Source organism: Coloeus monedula (genome assembly GCF_965178545.1).
Source record: "Coloeus monedula genome assembly, chromosome: 2".
In the NCBI taxonomy this organism is placed as follows: domain Eukaryota; kingdom Metazoa; phylum Chordata; class Aves; order Passeriformes; family Corvidae; genus Coloeus; species Coloeus monedula.
The window spans coordinates 47,232,478-47,250,636 of record NC_138782.1 but is presented as its reverse complement, the minus strand read 5'-3'; the positions used below and the strand labels follow the sequence as shown (position 1 = coordinate 47,250,636).

At 39.7% G+C, this 18,159-nt stretch overlaps 1 protein-coding gene across 1 annotated transcript in view; it reads left to right on the top strand.

Moving 5' to 3' along the window:
• PCNX2 (pecanex 2) overlaps nt 1-18,159 on the top strand; it is a gene marked incomplete at its 3' end in the record, with an annotated part of 149,319 nt that overhangs the window by 7,364 nt on the left and 123,796 nt on the right. The window contains exons 3-8 of the mRNA XM_082276849.1: nt 1,509-1,623; nt 3,936-3,972; nt 4,847-6,136; nt 14,726-14,873; nt 15,042-15,187; nt 16,384-16,477. Coding sequence (XP_082132975.1) covers nt 1,509-1,623; nt 3,936-3,972; nt 4,847-6,136; nt 14,726-14,873; nt 15,042-15,187; nt 16,384-16,477 — 1,830 coding nt within the window. The remainder of the gene's footprint in view (nt 1-1,508; nt 1,624-3,935; nt 3,973-4,846; nt 6,137-14,725; nt 14,874-15,041; nt 15,188-16,383; nt 16,478-18,159) is intronic.

The window sequence follows — 18,159 nt, the reverse complement described above, 5'->3', positions numbered from 1 at the left end:
TTTGTTAAAACTACCAGTCAAGCTTCAACAGAGAGCTCTGTATAAAAGAACTTACTTAGGGTATTTTTGGGTGCATTTGCAGTTGCTACTCCTAGTTCTGTGCCAGCTAAGTAGTATCAAGATAGTTTGTGTTCCTCTGTGCTACTGTTCTTCCATGTCTTTACACATGCACATCTGTGCTACACTCCTGGCAGTGATGTTGCTGGGAGAGTCAAGGTCTGCCTGCATCGAGACCCTTTGAGAAATGCCTCTGTGTGTCACTAACCACACAACATTTCTGTTTTAGATGGGGTTATGCCTTTCAGACTGTTTTGGCTGAGAAGTAAAGGTAGAATACGGTAAAAGTTGCATGTTAAATCACGCGACTCTTCCTCCCAGGTTGATTTGTGTATGCAGAACAATCTATTATTTTGTACTCAGTCAGAAAATAAAGAACATAATATTATTTTGACTCCATGGATGACAGAATTTTTTAAACAGACCTTGGTAGTTGGCAAGTTGGTTGAACAAGTTTTTGAAGCTAGTTAACCACAAAGTATTGTGGAAAGAAGATTGAGACCCCCAGATAAATAATGTTATAGCTTAGATACAGCTTTAGAGTTTTAAAAACAAGTTTTTGGTGAAAAAAACAAATGAACCCCATGAACAAATGGAAAAGCCCAGCCTCACGCTTTTTGACATTTCACTGTGGTGTTCTTCTGGGTTGTTTCTTTTTTATTGACTGAATTTTTGTTGTGCTATACCTGAGAAAGAGAATATTTGTAGGTTCTCAATAGTAAACCTTGTCCAAAAATACCTGCTTATATCCATGGAAAAGCCAGTAGAAAATATGCATAAAAGGAGTTTTTGGATAGTTTAGTGTATCCACAAAGGAACTGATCAATAAATTGCCTTACAGTATATGAAGTTAGTAATGGCTGTATACTTGGTTTGCCTAGATCAGAGCAAAAATATTATTTTGTGGTTTAATGATTGTATTAGTACTCTCTGTCTTGCATTTCAAGTAGTTGTTTTATGGGAGGTTTCCAAATAAAAAGGCAGTTAGATAAGCCCTGTGTACACAAGGATTTACAAAGCCAAAGTTGTGGAAAGAATAGCATTTGATTGTCATATGTCTAAGGAAAAGCCCCAAATAGCCTTTTCTGCCAGTAAATCTGTGTGTGTGTCAGGCAGGCTAAATGGTATTATATACTCATAGGGAGGTTGAAGAGATGTCATTGTATTTCTCATAGCTCTACTTCTGAAGACACCATAATCATTTTAGATTGAGGGGTTTTTATTATTTTATTTTTATCAAATTGTCTTGGTGAGGAAGGAAGTGCAGAAAAGCATTACAGTATTTTTACAGCCCTGGGCTTTTATCATTGGAGGGGAAAGAAGTGCTCTTACTTCATTGTGCTGTGCTACTTCTTCCCATTTTGTTCTTATTCTTCAGCTACTTCCCAAAACTCACTGTGATGCCCCGTGGTAAGAAGCATTTCTTTATCTTTCATTTGCTTTCGCTTCAGCAATAACTCGGGGGATCATGTCATCGGTGAGACCAGCCAAAATGACTCCACCCAAACAATTCCTGACAGTTCCAGAGCGCAGGCTCCGCACTCGCAGGACTCACCTGGAGCAACGGTTAGTATGTGCCCCTCTCCAGCAGTGTCCTCACCTCGTGCAGTCCACAGCTCACCACACACAGTTTTGTGTTGCCAGCTACTGCTTGCTTGTAGCATAGGTCTGCTCCAAGGAGGAGGGGTCATTCCGTGCATCTACTTGGGTATACCACTGCTGCCAGTCAGCCTTGTCCTAAAGGTTTGGCTTTGCAGCTGAAAACTGTCCTACATAATGCTGCACTTCTTAGGAGGGCTCTCTCTGCTCTATAGATAGCAAGCGGCCTTTGGAAATCTTGCCAAGAGCAACTAGCTGTTGTGGCTGCTTTGAGAGAAGGGAGAGAGGCTAATGCAATCAGCATTATTTTGTTGCCTCTGAAGGGATCTGCTCCCGGAGCATTAATAATTTGGTCTTGTGTAACTAGACTTATGCTTATAAAATGAACCAAAACCATCTCTTGACTATTTAAACGAAGCATAAAAGCCATTTAAATCTAGGAGATGTCTACAGGAGGTTAAAAGTACACGTATGTGCACTCAATGCCATTGGCCATGCTTAATAAATCAAAGGTATATGAAATGATGAAGGTGATATATGTAAATGTTATGAAAGAAAAAAATAGGAAACACTCATGCTAAGTTGAAGAAATTTTCAAAAAATTAAGAAACAGAATAACACTGTCTGTGTAATCTTAAGCTACTCCCCTTGCATACTGTGATAACATCTTTAATTATGTGATGCCATGCTATTTTTTTCTACAGGACTCCTGCCTCAGTCAGTGCAGAGGATGGTTAGTGATTTCTGAATAAGTGGCTATTTGATACTTCATTCTGTCTTTGTATTCCTCCACACCCACCCTTTATCCCTATTTACTACAAATTATTCAAATCCTGGTCTGAATCAGAACTATTTCTTCATTTCCTGGAGTGTTTTTACCTTTTTGTAGCATCTGTATGATTCACAGACATTAATAGTTCTTTTGGTTTGTTTTTTTTTTTTTTTTAATGAGGTAAAATATTTTTCACCTTGTTTCTGTCCTGCTCTCCAGTATTCTGGTATTTGTCCATTCTGCAAACCTATGTCTTCCTGGGATCTCATCCTAGTCTCCCACTTCCAAACATGCAGGTTGGGTCTTGTCAAACCAAGTCTCCTGTTCTTGCTGCCAGGATACCACCATGAAATTTTAGAAAACAATAATTATTTCCTCTTGGTTTTGGTGCCTGTCAGTCAGAAAAGAGCCACAGTCATTTTTTTCAATGTCTCGTTCTTAATTATGCACTTGGGCTGTTGAATTTGAACTCCTGAAGTGTTCCTCTGGGGTATTGTGTTTTGTTTTGAGCTCCCCAGATAGTTCCCATGCACATTGACCTTCTGATGAGAATCCAGCAGAGGCCACCAAGGTGATTGAGGATGATGTGTAAGGACAGGCAGATGGGATGTTTTAGCCTTTGTAAGGCTAACATCTTTTGTAAGAGTAGAAGAGGAGCTTACTGCTGTCTGCAGCTTTCTAGTAGTAAGATACACAACAGACTGAGCACTCTCTTCTCAGAGGTGCCCTGTGGCAGGATAAGAAACAGTTGCAGCCATGGAAAGCTACAGTTAGATCAATTACATTTAATGTCTTTTGTGTGGGGTTGTTTTGTTTGTTTGGTGGTTGGTTTGGTGTTTTTTTTTTTTCCCTACCAAGTGAGTGGTCAAATACTGGAAGAGGTTTTCCAGAGAAGTTGTGAAATCTCTTTCTTTGGAGATTTTCAAAACTCTATTGGAGATGGCCCTGAGCAACCTGTTCAAACTGTACCTGCTTTGAGTGTGTGTGTATGGCAGAGGGGATTTGATGACCTTCAAAGCTTTCTTGGAATCTAAATGATTCTATATTAATTTAATGTCTCTGTCTTCTAGTTTTCCATTGAGGAATATTTACCAATGCTAGAGACCAGACTTTTCATTCTAGTGCTTTGGAAGCACATAGCTGGAAAAGTGGAACAGATGAACACATTCCATTCCTTAATGATTAAAAAAAATGTATCTGGATTAGGCACTGCAAAAAAATTTTTTTTTAGAGGACATCTTCCTTTTCTTTCCCCTCCCCAAACATCACACACAATTGCAGTGATTCAATTTGGAGCATGACTGTTCTATAACCATCTCCTTCACCCACCCCTTGCATTTTGTGCAAGGTACGTGTTCAAATTTCAGTGGTGTTAAGCAGCTTACCAATGCTGTAATTAACCTTTGATTAGATAGCTATTGATAGCTACATTGATAGATGGTTTTTTTCCCAACAGAATTTAATAAGTGACCATGTTAATCTTGTGTGTTTCTTTTCATTTTTTTAGGACCTGCCAACACGGGAAACTATTGAAGATCTTAGAGGTATTTTAAAAGCTTTATAAATCCCCTTAAACTGTTGTTTAATCATTGCTTGGCACAAAAAGTAATGGCACAGAGGACCCCATGGCAGGTTCTGTTGTGCCTCCTACTAGGATCTGAGTTGAAGAGCCAGAACTAAATTTCAAGGGTGTTCTAACAGGCTAAGCTTTCTCAGCTGTCAGCCAACCTTTTTGGGATGCAACCTTTTGAGGGTTGTGTGAATAGCTCTCCCCATTTTGATACAGGGAGATGAAAAAGCCTTGCCCCACATTCTTGGGAAGCTCTGTGCTTCTGTAAAGCATTAAACTAGGAACCTAACACTTAGATTTCATCTTAGAGCCTTTAAACATCTGACTGTGGACTTCCATTGTGGTTGTCAACCTTTAGCTCTGTATTGTATATTCCAGTACACCTTACATTGCCTACAGTTCCAGTGTTTGAGATGTCTTAATATTTTAAATATTACTTCCTTTAAGTTAAAGCTGATCACAGTATCCTATGTGGCCATTTAGGAATTGCAGAAAGTGATTCAGCAAACCTGCATCATTGGCTTATTCTTTCTTTCATCTCTCCCTAAGTAGGGATAGTTCTATAAAACATTTTGATTTTGAAACTAGCTGTTTCTTCAGCTGTTTTGATTATTTAAATAGACATGCTGCTACACTTGTCCTGACTTGGAAGGGTTCTATCTTGCTTTTGTAGTATTTCATATGTAGCTAACAAAAAAACTTCTGTGCTTTGGAACTGTTTTAATCAGCTACATCATCTGTGCTTCCTTTGCTCTGCTCTGGATCAGATTTTGTTGGTTAAAGATCATACTTTAATAATGCTTAGTGTTCATGTTTGTGAGACCTAATGCCCACATGTTTTTCCTTAGGTGTTACGGTACTAGAAGACCAGGCTACACCACGAGTTTCATCTACCTCACCCTGTATCAAAGCAGATATATTACCTGTTTCTACAACCTCTGGTTCAGGTGCCACTACATCAGCAATAGCAACAAAACCAGCTGCTGTGGAGACATTTCCTGGTGATGGAGTAAATGAAAAAGGAGTGAATGGACAGCCTTGTGGACACCATAGATCCCAAGATATTCTTGTGGACAGAGACATAGCTAAAAACTTCTCCAATATTTCTTCATCACAAGGTGATATTTTAAGGACTGGAGTTTCTTCAGAGCCATGGGACAGTGAAAATTCAGTTATTTCAGACCATTTAAGTAATCCTAAAAGCTACAAAAGAGAGAAATTGCCAGATGGATCACCACAGATGGGCTTTATCAGTAACTGCCCACAGTGCAATGCCATTGCAACCAAAGAGTACGAGCACATGGAAAGTTCTTTAAATGCTGGCAGTAGCCATGAGGACCTTGATTGCTCAGACAGTGAGACTGCTGTTGAAGTTGTGGACAATTCTCTTCCTGCAGACCAGCTGTGTGAGCCCATTAAAATTGTTATCACAATGAGTACTACCCCAAACACCACCCTCAGTGACCTACCAGGCTCTGTCCACTTACAGGCCCTGGAAAGTGAGAGAACAAGCTCAGCTCTTGACTCTGGTGTAGTTAGAGCAGGCTGGTCAAGTCAGCAAACTAATGAACAGCTCAGAATTCCCGTTATCACGTTTGACCTGTCTGATGACAGTAAAGCTAAGCCTTGCTCAGAAGTTAGTGAAAGTGACAGAGCTCCAGAAATGTTGAGGGCAGAGCTGTCATCCAACCAGTGCTCTGGCTATGAATCGGGTGATGCAGTAAAGGAGCACAGCAACCCAGCAAATACACCTCTAGAAACTAACACTTGTTCAGATCCAAATCAGGAAAATGCTTTGGAAAATGTCCAGACTGTGGATTTAAGTTCTAAGGAAGAGCTGCATAACCTAGACCCGCAGTCCTGTAGAACTGCTCATGAAAAGAGGCACATGCGGGTGTTGAGTGTAGACAGCGGGACAGATGTGCTTTTAAGTAAGAATTTCATGGAGGTATCTGACAAAGAAAAGACCTTACCAACCTCTAAATCAGATCTAGAAGCTAAAGAAGGACAGATGCCCAATGAATCTAACTTCCTAGAATTTGTCTCCCTCTTGGAATCCATTAATACCTCAAAGATGAAGACATCTAATCAATCCACTGTCAAAATGGAGATGGCAAAGGAAAATGGGCTTGTTGGAGGTATTATGCATGGCTTACAATTCTTTTGGAATAAAGATTTTATGAAGAGTTTGGTTGCTTACAGCAGCTTAGCTGGATATCTGCAGTAGGACAATTCCCAGAGGAAGACTGGTTTTGTTAATGGGGCCATAGTACGGCTGGACTTGGTGTGACAAAGTGGTTTAGTGAAAGTATGTGACAGTGCCAGCTGCAGTTTTTAAATACTTTTATCTTCTTGAAGAAAACTGTTTTTCTTCTTGTAGGAAACCTAGTGATAAGCTTAGTAGGTGTCCGTTATGTATCTAGTATTCTGTACTAAAATAGTGTGCCTGGATTGTTGAAATACCAAAAGTATCTTGCAAAAATGTGTATAGCTACAGCATTACGCCTGCCCTTGCACATCTTATGAGGTGCATGTTGAGGAGTTGTCTGTGTGCCTCTAAGTATGAAAGCTGGAATTGTCACTGGAGATGGTTCAACTTTTAGCTAATGCATGGGTGCACACATATCTGTATTTCTAAATTTCCTGAATGGTTGTGGGTTGGCTTATAATTAAAAAAAAAGCAAAAATCATGTATTTGTTCTCAATAGGTGAGAGTTTTGATTTTCAGTCACTTAAAATTAATATATTCGCATTTTAAGGAAAAAGGTTTGGTGGCTGTTTTCAGTGAAAGCCCCCAGTGTTTTAATGAAAAATAATATATTCCCATGCAAGTTTCCATTTAATTGAAGGCTTTTACTTAAAATCAATCAGCTAATTTAAAAACCTATATGCAGTACAATTTATAGCTCCTGTATAGAAAGACCTGGTTTATTCAGCATTCTCATTGCTGTCACTGAACTCTGTGACTGTTTTCTGTTGGGAAGGAGTGTTGTTCATAGTGTCTCTAGCAGCCCTCTAGGCAAAACTGGCAGGGCCATTTAATGAGGATGTGAGATACGGTGTGGTGAAGGCAGATGCAATCTCAGGGTACTTCCCCAAGTGGTCAGTGCAATCAGATTAGAAGATCTGAGTCAAAGTGAAATAAGACAACCTGTATCTTCCCCTTCTCCAAAATATTTGTTTTACCTTAGATCCTATAATAAGCTGTTTTAAGAAAGCCTGAGAGGATGCAGTCTCAATACTTAGTTTGCGTGGAAGAACTAGAAGAACAGCTTGGCACTCCTATTTTGCCTGCTCCCTGTTCCACTAGCTCATTCCTGCAAGAACCTTCCATTACATGAAAAATGCCCAACTGACTTAAAAGCTTTTTTAAAAACTATTGTGAAATGCATACTTTTATCTTGTTTAGAAAAATAAGTAGATTTATCTTCTCAGTATGTCATTTTCTTTTTTTTTTACCTTTCACTCTGTCTTTAAGTCTGTGCTATCCAATGTATTACACCCCTATCTCATTCCATCTTTTGCTTGGGTCCATTTTTCTTCCACTTTTTCTAATTCTGTGCCTTTCCTTCCTCAGTCATCCCTTCTCAATTTAGGCACTCCCCTCCTGTGCCACCTCCTTATTTGTCTTCCTCTTCATATTGGTACTCTCTCTTCTTCCCTTCTGTTCTTCCTAGCAATCCTCACTGTTGCTGTTTTGGGCTTTTCCACTCTATTGAGCCCACCTGAAGCTGTTGCCTCACCACAGCTTGCATTCACTTCTCCTGTACTTACCCTCCTATCCATTCCTTTGTCAAATTTTGCTCTTCCTGTACCTGCTGCCTCTCTTCTGGTGTATCTTAGTCATCTCTCCTGCTTTCTCAGACTGTTTATTCTTCAGCACAGTTTCTGTCCTTCTCTGTCTAGCTTATCACCCTGCCCAGCTGGCTCCGGTTTGTGCTCTGGTTGCCCAAGACAAATGCTGAGCAAGCCCTGCTTCTCACCTGAGCCTGCTGAGCTCTGATGGATTCCTGGGGTGCAGAGTCACCTGCCTGCACAACACCACACAGCAACATGAGGGGTGCAGCAAGCAGATTGTGATTTTTTTTTCTGTTCCTCAACAGAAAAAAAAAGGAACATTTACACAAAAACTGTACTTCTGAGTGATGTGATTTAGCTGGAGAAGAGAATTTCAGAGGTAAATTTAAATGAAAATTTAAAAAGAGAGTGTAGCTAGTCTAGAAAGGTCTTTCAGACAAGTACCCTCAAATAATATGAATGGGGAGGGTTGCTGCATAAAAGAAAGAAATGGATGATCAGAATTAGTCAGACTCAGATTCCACAGTGACAAGAAAACCCCCAAACCCCACCCCCAAAACTTATTAATGTGTTATTGTGCTGTAGATCTGGCAACCAAGATTCTTCTTATACAAGATCATGAGGAAACAGAAGAATTCTGTTGTTCCCTCAAACCAAGCTCTTATTTAGTGACTTGAACTGAATTTCATAGAATCATGGAATAGTTTTTTTTGGAAGAGACCTTAAAGATCATCTAGTTTCAAACCCCTGCCATAGGCAGGGACACCTCCCACTATCCCAGGTTGCTCCAAGCTCTGTCCAACTTGGCCTTGAACACTTCTAGGGATGGGACATCCACAGCTTCTCTGGGCAACCTGTTTTGGTGCCTCACCACCCTCACAGTAAAGAATTTCTTCCTAATATCTATTCTAAATCTTCCTATTTCTATTTTCTTAAGTCTGTACTTTTGTGAGATAGTGAAGTTGAGCTGCATATGTGTGTAATTAAGTGTCTTTGTTTCCAGTGTGGACTCAGCAAGTGTCACCCTTAAACAGACATGGAACGACTGGAAAGGGGGTGCCCTGCAGGAGTACAGATGGCAGCTGTTGATTCTGTGCCTTGAACTGGTGCTGTGGGAAAGAGGAGATTCAATCTGAACTCCTTGAGCTTGGGAGAGGTAGTTCAAAGGCAGTTATTTTTAAGAGCAAGTAGGCTTTGTTTTCTAGCCTAGTCAGAACGTGCTGTTTGCTAAAATAAATTACTGTCATTACTGGCAGCTTCTCCACAGCAAGACTGAGTTTTAGGAATAAGAAAGCCTTTAATTTATTTACAACCTTGCAATTGCAAATATGCTTTAACAATACAGCATCTTGGAACGGATCTGAATAAACATTATTCCCACATTAGAGTGGTTGTTAAGAAAAGTGTGTGTGTGGGAATAGAGTCAAGTTATGCACCAGTTGTTTTGAGGGAGGAGGTTGGTTCTGTTTGGTTTTTGTTCTTTTTAACCTTGCAAACCATCTAATTGGCAAAGTTAGTAATAGATGTCTGGTCCAAATGAGCATGAAATGCACCCCAGAAAGGTTTTTTTATTAGGCAACGTGAGAAACTTGGCAAATGCCTTGAAAGCTGGATATTCAGAGCTGTGCAAAAGAAAGCTGGTATTTTGCATAATTTGTGGAACGTGGGGAAATGTGCTCATCAGAACAGTCCGGAAAGTGAGTGAATGTTGTGGATGGGTCTTTGTTATGGGTGGTCCCTCACAGAACTTGTGTGTTCTGTGGAAGTAGAACAGTTATCATCTTGACCACATAAGCCTTCACCAATAGACAGCTTGGTAAAATGCAGTATGAGAAAGTGAAAACCTTGCTTTACACTACTAAGGGTCCCAGATTTAATTTGTTAAAATATAGAATATAAAAGCTCTAAGAGCTGTTCTATAGCCACTCTACCTGTTCTAGATTGTGAGAAAGTATCACTGACACTGTTGCTAAAACTGACTTTCAGACCAGCGTCCTTTCAGTTTTGAATTACACTTGTACCACCCGCTTGATGAAAGTGTGTTGTAGGGCAACTGTAAATTTTTTTCAGTGTTTGGGAAGTGTAAGGAAATCTGGGTTTATTGGCTTGCTTTGGGTTCCTCTGATGTGTCTTGAACCAAGTAAGAGCAGTTGTGCATCAGACTTATGCAGGGCAAAACCTCCTGTATGTCCCCTTTGGCACAGCTGGCTTTTAATCTAGGTTAGGCAGTACTATCACCCAGGGAGCAAAGCCTGCTGTGGGAGTGGTGGGGACTGGCGCAGGAGAAACTAAACCAGGACTGCATGGCCTGAATTTAGATGTTTTGCAGGCTCTTTTTAGAAAAGGTACTCATCATTTTGGGCAGTGCACAAACCACAGCCTCGAGTGAATTGTTCTGGATCCCAAGCAATTACCCTTCTCCTATAAAAAACTAAAACATACTCCTGTGGGTATTTTTAGACTCTTTTTTTTTTTTTTTCCCCTTGCATATGAGGAGGAGGACTATCACGTGCCATATAGTCATGGGGAAGAAGGATCTTGTGCATTGAGTCACTGGTGCAGTTGACAGCTGTGGTGGGAAGTGACAGCACATGATTTTGTAGGCAGGTGGGTAGCACCTAGGAAATAAAGCCCTGCCTGGTGCTATCTCATCTCTGAGCAGCTGTGTATCTCCCTAACTCTTTGGATGTGGAGGAACTGGTGTGCAGAACTCAGTTCTCTAAATCTGATGCTCAATGGGTAAGGCTTGACAGGTTGAAATTTTAAGATTTCAGGCTTTAAATCGAAGAGCTAATAGCATGTATGATGACAAGTCTGACATCTGCAAAGAAAATACAAGGTTATTTCAGAGGTCGGTATTCTCATGTAATTGGTAGGTATAATGATTAGGCTACTTACTCCTAGCTCTGCTGCTGACAGAGGAGATTGTTTTGAGCAAGTCACTTCCTGTAGCTGGTACAATGCCTATTGCTAGTTTTTCCTGTTGCTTCAGGATTAATGTGGTAATCCTCATTAATGGGTAATGCCATGTGCTTCTTCAGTGTCCATGCTGAAATCTTGTAGCAATTCTTGGACAGTGTGGTATTCCCTGGGCACTCCCATTGTCTGGTGGATGACCAGCTTAAATGTCAGTTGTTTTTTTTAATGTATTTGTGGCATAATAGACAAATTTGGGTAGAGAATAAAGTGCATAAACTAGATGTTTCTGCTAAAGCAGCTGGTGAAGAAAGGATTAGGAATGTCTTTAGGATTTGTACTCCACATATATGAATGGCACAGTTCACAGCTTGTAGAACTTTTGTTTCATGCTGGTACTAACAAAAGCATAGAGTGATTTGAAATCAATTCTCTGTGGCTGAACAGGCAACAAATATCTTTTAAAGTGAAAATTTCTGTTTTGGAGCATAATGTTGTTGAAGAAAGTGGATTCTGTAGCAAAGCAATTAATGAACAGAAGAAAGACAGGCTTAATTAGCTTAATTCTGCTTGCCCAGATTTCAAACCAGATGGTGTTTGAAATTATGACAGCAGTGGCATTTTATCGTCCAGGAGTGAGTGATGAAGGTTGGGATAGAGATATGTAAGTAAAAGATGAGGAAGAAGGTTTGGAAGACTCTGTTAAGGGGTCACAAATAGTAAAAATGTTTTGGAGAAAAGTTACAGAGAAATAAAATTTCATTCTAATTACCTAATAGTAAGGCAACTTTAAGGTTGAGATACACTGATAGTTGGTTATTGTGATTGCTGTATCACAGAATTATAGAATGGTTTAGGTTGGAAGGGACCTTAACAAAGATCATCTAGTTCCAACCCCCCTCTGCCCTGGGCAGGGACACCTTCCACTAGACCAGGTTGCTCAGAGTCCCATCCAACCTGGCCTTGAACACCTCCAGGAATGAGGCATCCATAACTTCTCAGGGCAAGCTGTACCAGTTCCTCACCACCCTCACAGTGAAGAATTTCTTTCAAATATCCAATCTAAACCTGCCCTCTTTCAGTGTAAAGACATTCTTCCTTGTTTTATTGTTACACACTCTTGTAAAAAGTCCCTCTTCAGATTTCTTGTGGTCTCTCTTCAGGTACTGGAAGGCTGCAATAAGTTCTCCCTGGAGCCTTCCCTAGGCTGAAATCTCAGCCAACTCTCTCACCTTTTCCTCGCAGGAGAGAGGTTCCATCCCTCTGTTCATCTTGGTGGCCCTCCTCTGGACTCACTGTTTTTACATACGTACAAAGGCTGTTCCATTTCAACTTTAAAATTGTTTTCAGCCTCCTCCTAGAGTAGAACAGGGGTTTGTCTATAAAGATGATTTGGGACGCTTAGAATCTGTTCTCTAAGTGAAAAGGTTACATGGCAAAAGAAATTGTGGTACTGTAACTGCTTTTAAATTAGGAGCTCATTTGTCAACACTGGGATGGTATACTTCTAAGTAATGTTGCCATCCTGTTAAAAGTCTTTGGTGCAGACAAAAATGTTTACATAAAGTATTTTATGTATGACATATAAGGATTGTTCCTCTTGGTAAATATTTTACCAGGATAACTTAAGTTTATGTCTTGTGCTCTATCAAAATATGAAAATGGTGTACAGACCAAAACTTGGCTGTTTGTGCAGGACTCTTCTGAGTCACCCTGCCCCAAGACTGTTTAGCCATGAGTCCTGATAGGTACACCTCACATGTCTGAGTCATGTGGCATATAATTTCCAGATAAATTATGTGGTTATTGCAGAGCCTAGGTCTGATCTTGATATTACTGTGAGCCCAGCCATGTATGCGCTGGACACATGTGGAGCTGTGGATAAGGTAAATGGCACAGGGAGAAGTGCAAGTACACTGCCATGTTGTCCTTTTTAGCCTACTCTTGCACTTGGAAAAGGTTTTTCCTGGTATTTGAGCTTTGCCAGCACAATTTCCACGCAGGGAGCATTTGGTGACGTAGAGCTGATTGCGTACTCTGGCAGGACACTCCTAGTCTAGACACCTCTATCTTCATTTAAATACTGAAGGTGTAAGTCACCTGGAAGAAGACGAGTAATAGTCTTGAAAACCAGTCATGAAGCCATCATGGCCCACCTTTCCAGTGCTGGAAGTACTCATCACCGTGGTGTTGTCTGATTGGCACGTAAAACTTGTAAGAAACAGTACAGTTTAGGTTTTTGTTATTATGACTCTTTACCACAGCAGGAAAAAGAAGTCTGCAAGGCTTGTGGTTTGGAATAGAAAAGAGAGAAGCATTTTCTGAAACCACTAGATAATCAAATTTTAAAAATCTTTTTAATTGTTCCAGCCCTAAAGCTAGTTTGGGGCACTATGGGACCAATTAGGTTATTTAAACCATAGTTTCTGATCTCTATCAATTATTCTTACAGCTTGAACAGCCCAAGCCTTTAGGAAGGTCATTTTGATTAGGTATCTGTGGCTCCATCACCACCCACAGGTATGGTTACATCATTAAGGGGATGCTTCAGTTATGACACAGTTTCTGCTTAAACTGGAGTTTAAAGATTTAACTAAGAAAGGAAAAAAATGTTGTCTGTTCCCCTGCTTTTTTTTTCCCCAAAAGGAAATAAAATAGATCTGGACGACCTGCTGAATTTTGCTTCCATGCACAACAGATACAAAGTATTTCGCTACACCAAACTTGTGCTCATTTCATTGTATTTATAGCATAGGCTTTAGGGTGTGAGAGGGCTTTGTCCTGTGAATTAAAATTGATGTGGAGATGTTTTAGCTCATGAAGGTAGGTTTGTTTGTAGAAGTAATGTGTTGGTAGATCAGCTGATACAGTTGGAGGAAAACAAGACAGATGATCTGAAAGGTCTGCATATGCAAAAGCTTGTTTATGTTTTCCAGTTTTATTAGTTGACCTTATAAAAGATAAAACATCTCTTTAGACACCTTCATTTTGTTTTATCCTTAGACCAACTCAGATATGACACCACTGTTTCTTGACTGGTGATTCTTTCAGGTTAGGATGGTAATTATATTGGTGAGAAATATGGCTTAAGATATGGAATTTTCAGTGGGGCAAAATTTCTGTGTTTTTTTCCCTTGATCTAAGGTGTTTAAACAGCAGGTATTACAAGAAGTCTTTTTTTTGTTTAAAGCATTTAATGACACCACTGCAAAGGGTGCTGATGAAATCACTGTCTTAGTTGCACTGTAAAACTCTAACTGAAATTTTTTTTTGTTTATAAACAAAGCACAGTTGAAAAATGTTTTACTATTCACCATGAGTATGTTGTACACACACACATATATATATATATAAAAATAAATGACATGCATGTATAGAGAGGTAATATAAATATAATTGGTACTCAAAGTAGTAGAAACTGGACAAATACTTCATGTGTATTTTTAAATCTGTAGTTGTGTATTTTCCAAGCATAGGATAATCTGCTGTGAAATTGTTTTGCCAGTTTGCCCTTTGTCCTGCACCAGGTGTGTGGCCAGCGAGGAAGAGGGATTAGGCAGCTATCTGCTTTCCTGTACAAGAGCTCTATTTCCTTTGAAGGTGCTGCTTTCCCATTTGTGAAAGGGGAATGGGCCAGTGCTTCTGCTTTTCCACTGCCAGCATACACAGTTTGGCAACAAATTACAGCCCCCAGGGAAGTAGCCTCTTACCATTCTAGATTAGGAACAGATTGCTCCCCTGTGAAACAATAGGAGAAGCAAAGCAGAAATTCTCTCTTGTTTGTCCTCTGCTTCACAGTGTGTTCTTGAAACAGCCCATTCACGAGAGTTAGCATACCTTCTCATCCAGATTTGTGGTTGTATTGTTTTAAGTAATGGTAGTGTACATAAAACTAGCAAATACTGCAGTGTTTTAGGTTTTCATTTTTAGATGCTCTTGTTCAGTAGTTAATGAACGAAACTCTTCAAAGTCATCTGTGGAGAGTGGCTCCACTTCACTGCCCTGTTTTCCAGATAGCCAGATGACGGAGAGAAAAGAAGAAATGGTGGGAACAGAAAAGCACTGTGAGCAACTTCCTAAACAGGAAAGATCAGATGTACAAAGCCAAGATCGTGCTAGTACTAGTCCGGTGCTACCAGAGTCTGCCAAATTTGCAGCACTGTAAGGCCAGTTTACTTTACAATTTTGTACTTCAAAGATATGATGTAAGCTGTTTTGTTTCACTGAGTAGAAATGACATAAACTTTTAATTAACCTCTCTTTCTTTTTGTTTTATTGAGAACAAGAAAAAAGTTCCTCATAGTAGTTTTGAAACATTTTTGTGTCAAGTTACCAGGGCAGCAGGCAAAGACAGATAATCTACCGGGTAACTTCTCAGCAAGACAGTTCTGTCTTGCAAGTAATAAGTGGACCTGAGGCGTCTGTGCAAGATGAACTCTCCGTGGATGCAATGCACGTGTTCATAGATGAAAATGGTGAGTTTATCTAGCTGGGATAATCGCAATACATGAGGAAATTGCTAAACACTTCAGATGTCCTGGAAGGATATCTCTCTTGTTTGTTACTGGTTGCATGTTTTTCTGTGTATGTGAAAGAAAAGGGCTTAGTGATTTAAAGTCAGATGTGCAATAAATAGAGTTTTCCAAATCCACCAGTGACCATCACAGACCTGAGCCTTACACAGTGCCTAAAGACTATTTTCCAAACATCATTCTCAAAACATGCTGGCTAGGCCAGAAGACAACTTCTGTCCCATCAGAAGAACCCCTGGTATTTTCTGCATGACTAGAAGTTTTGCAATGACCTGGCTGGGCAAAACATGACTCTGTTTTACAGTTTTGTTCTTAAGCTGGCTCAGACTGACCTCTTGTTACCATGATGGTTGCTCTCATTTGGAGTTGTGATCTGCTACCCCTTTTAAGGAAATTAATGAGTGACCTAGTCTTGCCCCATGCATATACTTTGCATGCCACTGTTCTGAAGCTATTCTTAGAGTCTGAAGCTGTAGGATGGGTTTGAGCCCTGTGTAGTGCCCTGTGGGGTACTGGCTCATACCTCTGAAAGGCAGCTGTCCCAAAAGCCCTATGTCCTTTAAAGCTGCCTTCAAAACCAGCATGGAATGAGTGCTCATGGTACTGGGTCTGTGATGCTGGAGATTCTCTGGTTTTCTGGTTCCTCCTGGCCCTGCTGGCAGCCTGCAGCTGCTGCTGTGCTGTGGGCAGAAGGGCAGCAGCTGCCAGTGGGGCAGGTGACGTGGCCTCTGGGTCAGCCAGCAGCCACCCTGGGCTTTATGCTGCCTCTGTAAACAGGGAGGAGCTGTGGTACACTTCTAGCAGAACTTTTTATTGCTTTGTACCCCCTGACCTCACCTTTGTGAATGGAAAGAGGAAAATCTGATTTCTTTTTACAGTGAACTTACATTAATCAATGCGCTTTGCATTTAATTTACATGCCTTTTAAATTTTCACTGTAACTTCTGTTTTGATTTGTCTCAACTTTTCAGTTCTTCAAATGTTAATTTGCTTCCTGAAATCCAAAATGAGCCTAATGCACAGACTGAGAAATATTTATTTATCAACATGCCTGACCTAAATTGTGTATTTTATAAATTTTTTGTGTAAACAAATGATTACATCACTGAACTGACATTTTTTTCCTCTATTTTCTAAAGGGGAAATTAGATCCTGCTATTTAAAAGCTGGCTGTCAGAAGGAAGGAAGTTTTAGACATCAGCTATCAAATTGTGATTGTATGTCAAATGCTCAGTAAGTAAGCCCTTATTTTTAGAAATGTTAAAAGTTTGCATTGCTAGAAACTGTGAAACTGTAGCTGTGAAAGATGCATGTGGAGGGGAGTACTGGTGCGTAAATGTGCTAACCTTTTCTAGAGAAGTCAAAGCATGAATTTTTTTTTTGCTTTCTACTAAAACAGTGACAGCTTGATAAGAACATTGGAAAGAAAAAGTGAAAATGAAAATCAGAACTATCCACTTGGCTTTAACTACTTTCTGGGAGTAGCCAAAGTCAAGTGTAGATATTACAAATCAAATTGTAAATAAAACAAAGTAGGACTGCTCTCTCAATCTTGTCTTGTTTGCTTCCCATACCTGTTGCATTCTTTGAAAATTTTTAGTGCTGTGTCAGTATCAGTCACTGACCTGTGGATTCTAGCAGCAGAGCCTTTCACCTTGCATTAAATCTCTAATGATAAGTTGCTGCTCTAATGAGTCATCCAAACAATTTTCTTTTTTCAAAAGTTCTTTTTGGAGTGATCCATACAAATCTCATATTTATTACTGTGGTTTCCACACTCTTTCATGTGATGTGTGGTTTGCATATCTGTAAAAATAATTTTATCTATTCATAAGTATTTTTATGAAATAATTTTGTTTTTCATACTGTTTTACAGCATTTGGAGAAGTTGAGTAATGGAGTGAGAATGATCTTTTTTGAATATTGTTCTGCAAGTGTTTGGCTTTCAGTGGAGACTTTTGAAAAACTTGGGACCATGTTAAAAACAGTGTTAGCATTTTAGATAGAATGCTAATATCAGTGACATGAGAATAATGCTTTTATCTGTCAGTGGGAAAAGAGTCAAAAAAAAAAGAAAAAAATTGAGTAGTAGAAATGTTCTGTCTGTCTTTAGCAAAATAAACCCCCATCCTGGTAGAGTTCAGTTTTGACCTAAAAAAATCAAACATTTTAGTTTGGTTCTATTTATTTCTTGATAATATTATTATTATTAATAATATTATTATAAATATTATAATTAATAATAATTATAACTCTCTTTGTTTCACCTTGGACAGAACACTCTTCTGCTCCCCCTTCCTGTAACTATGAACTTGAATCTGTCCTCAATTCAGAAATAGTTTTCTGTCCCCTGACTTTTAGCAATTAATTTGTTTTTAATCAAAGAAAGAACAATCTTCCTTCTCATGTAAGAAGTCATGCTGAATCTGCCTTTGCTAGATGGTTATGTGACATCTCTGTCTTCCTATGCTATGTGCTGTTTTTTAGTTATGGTTTGCAGACCATAAGGGATGAGGTTTATTTTTAAGGGGTCTGCTCAACCCTGTCAACAAAAGCATCTTCAGCTATCCTTTGCAGGTGTTTATGTGCATGTAGTTTCTTAAGACCAGCACCTTTGCTGTAAATCTCGGAGTATAATGACAGTTCAGACCAGGGATCAGAACAAATCAGCAAAGAGGAGTGGGTTCCCAGGCCTGTTTCTTTGTGGGAGTCAGTGGGAAGCCAGAACACGAGGTTTTGCAAAAAGAGAGCATGAAGCATGAAGGAAACTGCCAGAAGTTAATATGAAAAATAAGAAAGGGGGACAAGGAAGCATGAAGTATGCTTAAGCTGGTTTTTGTGGGGGCAGTTTGTAATGTCTAGGCCAGAGAGATTAGTGAGAGCTGTTTGTTCAATGGGCAGTTTCTACCATCTGT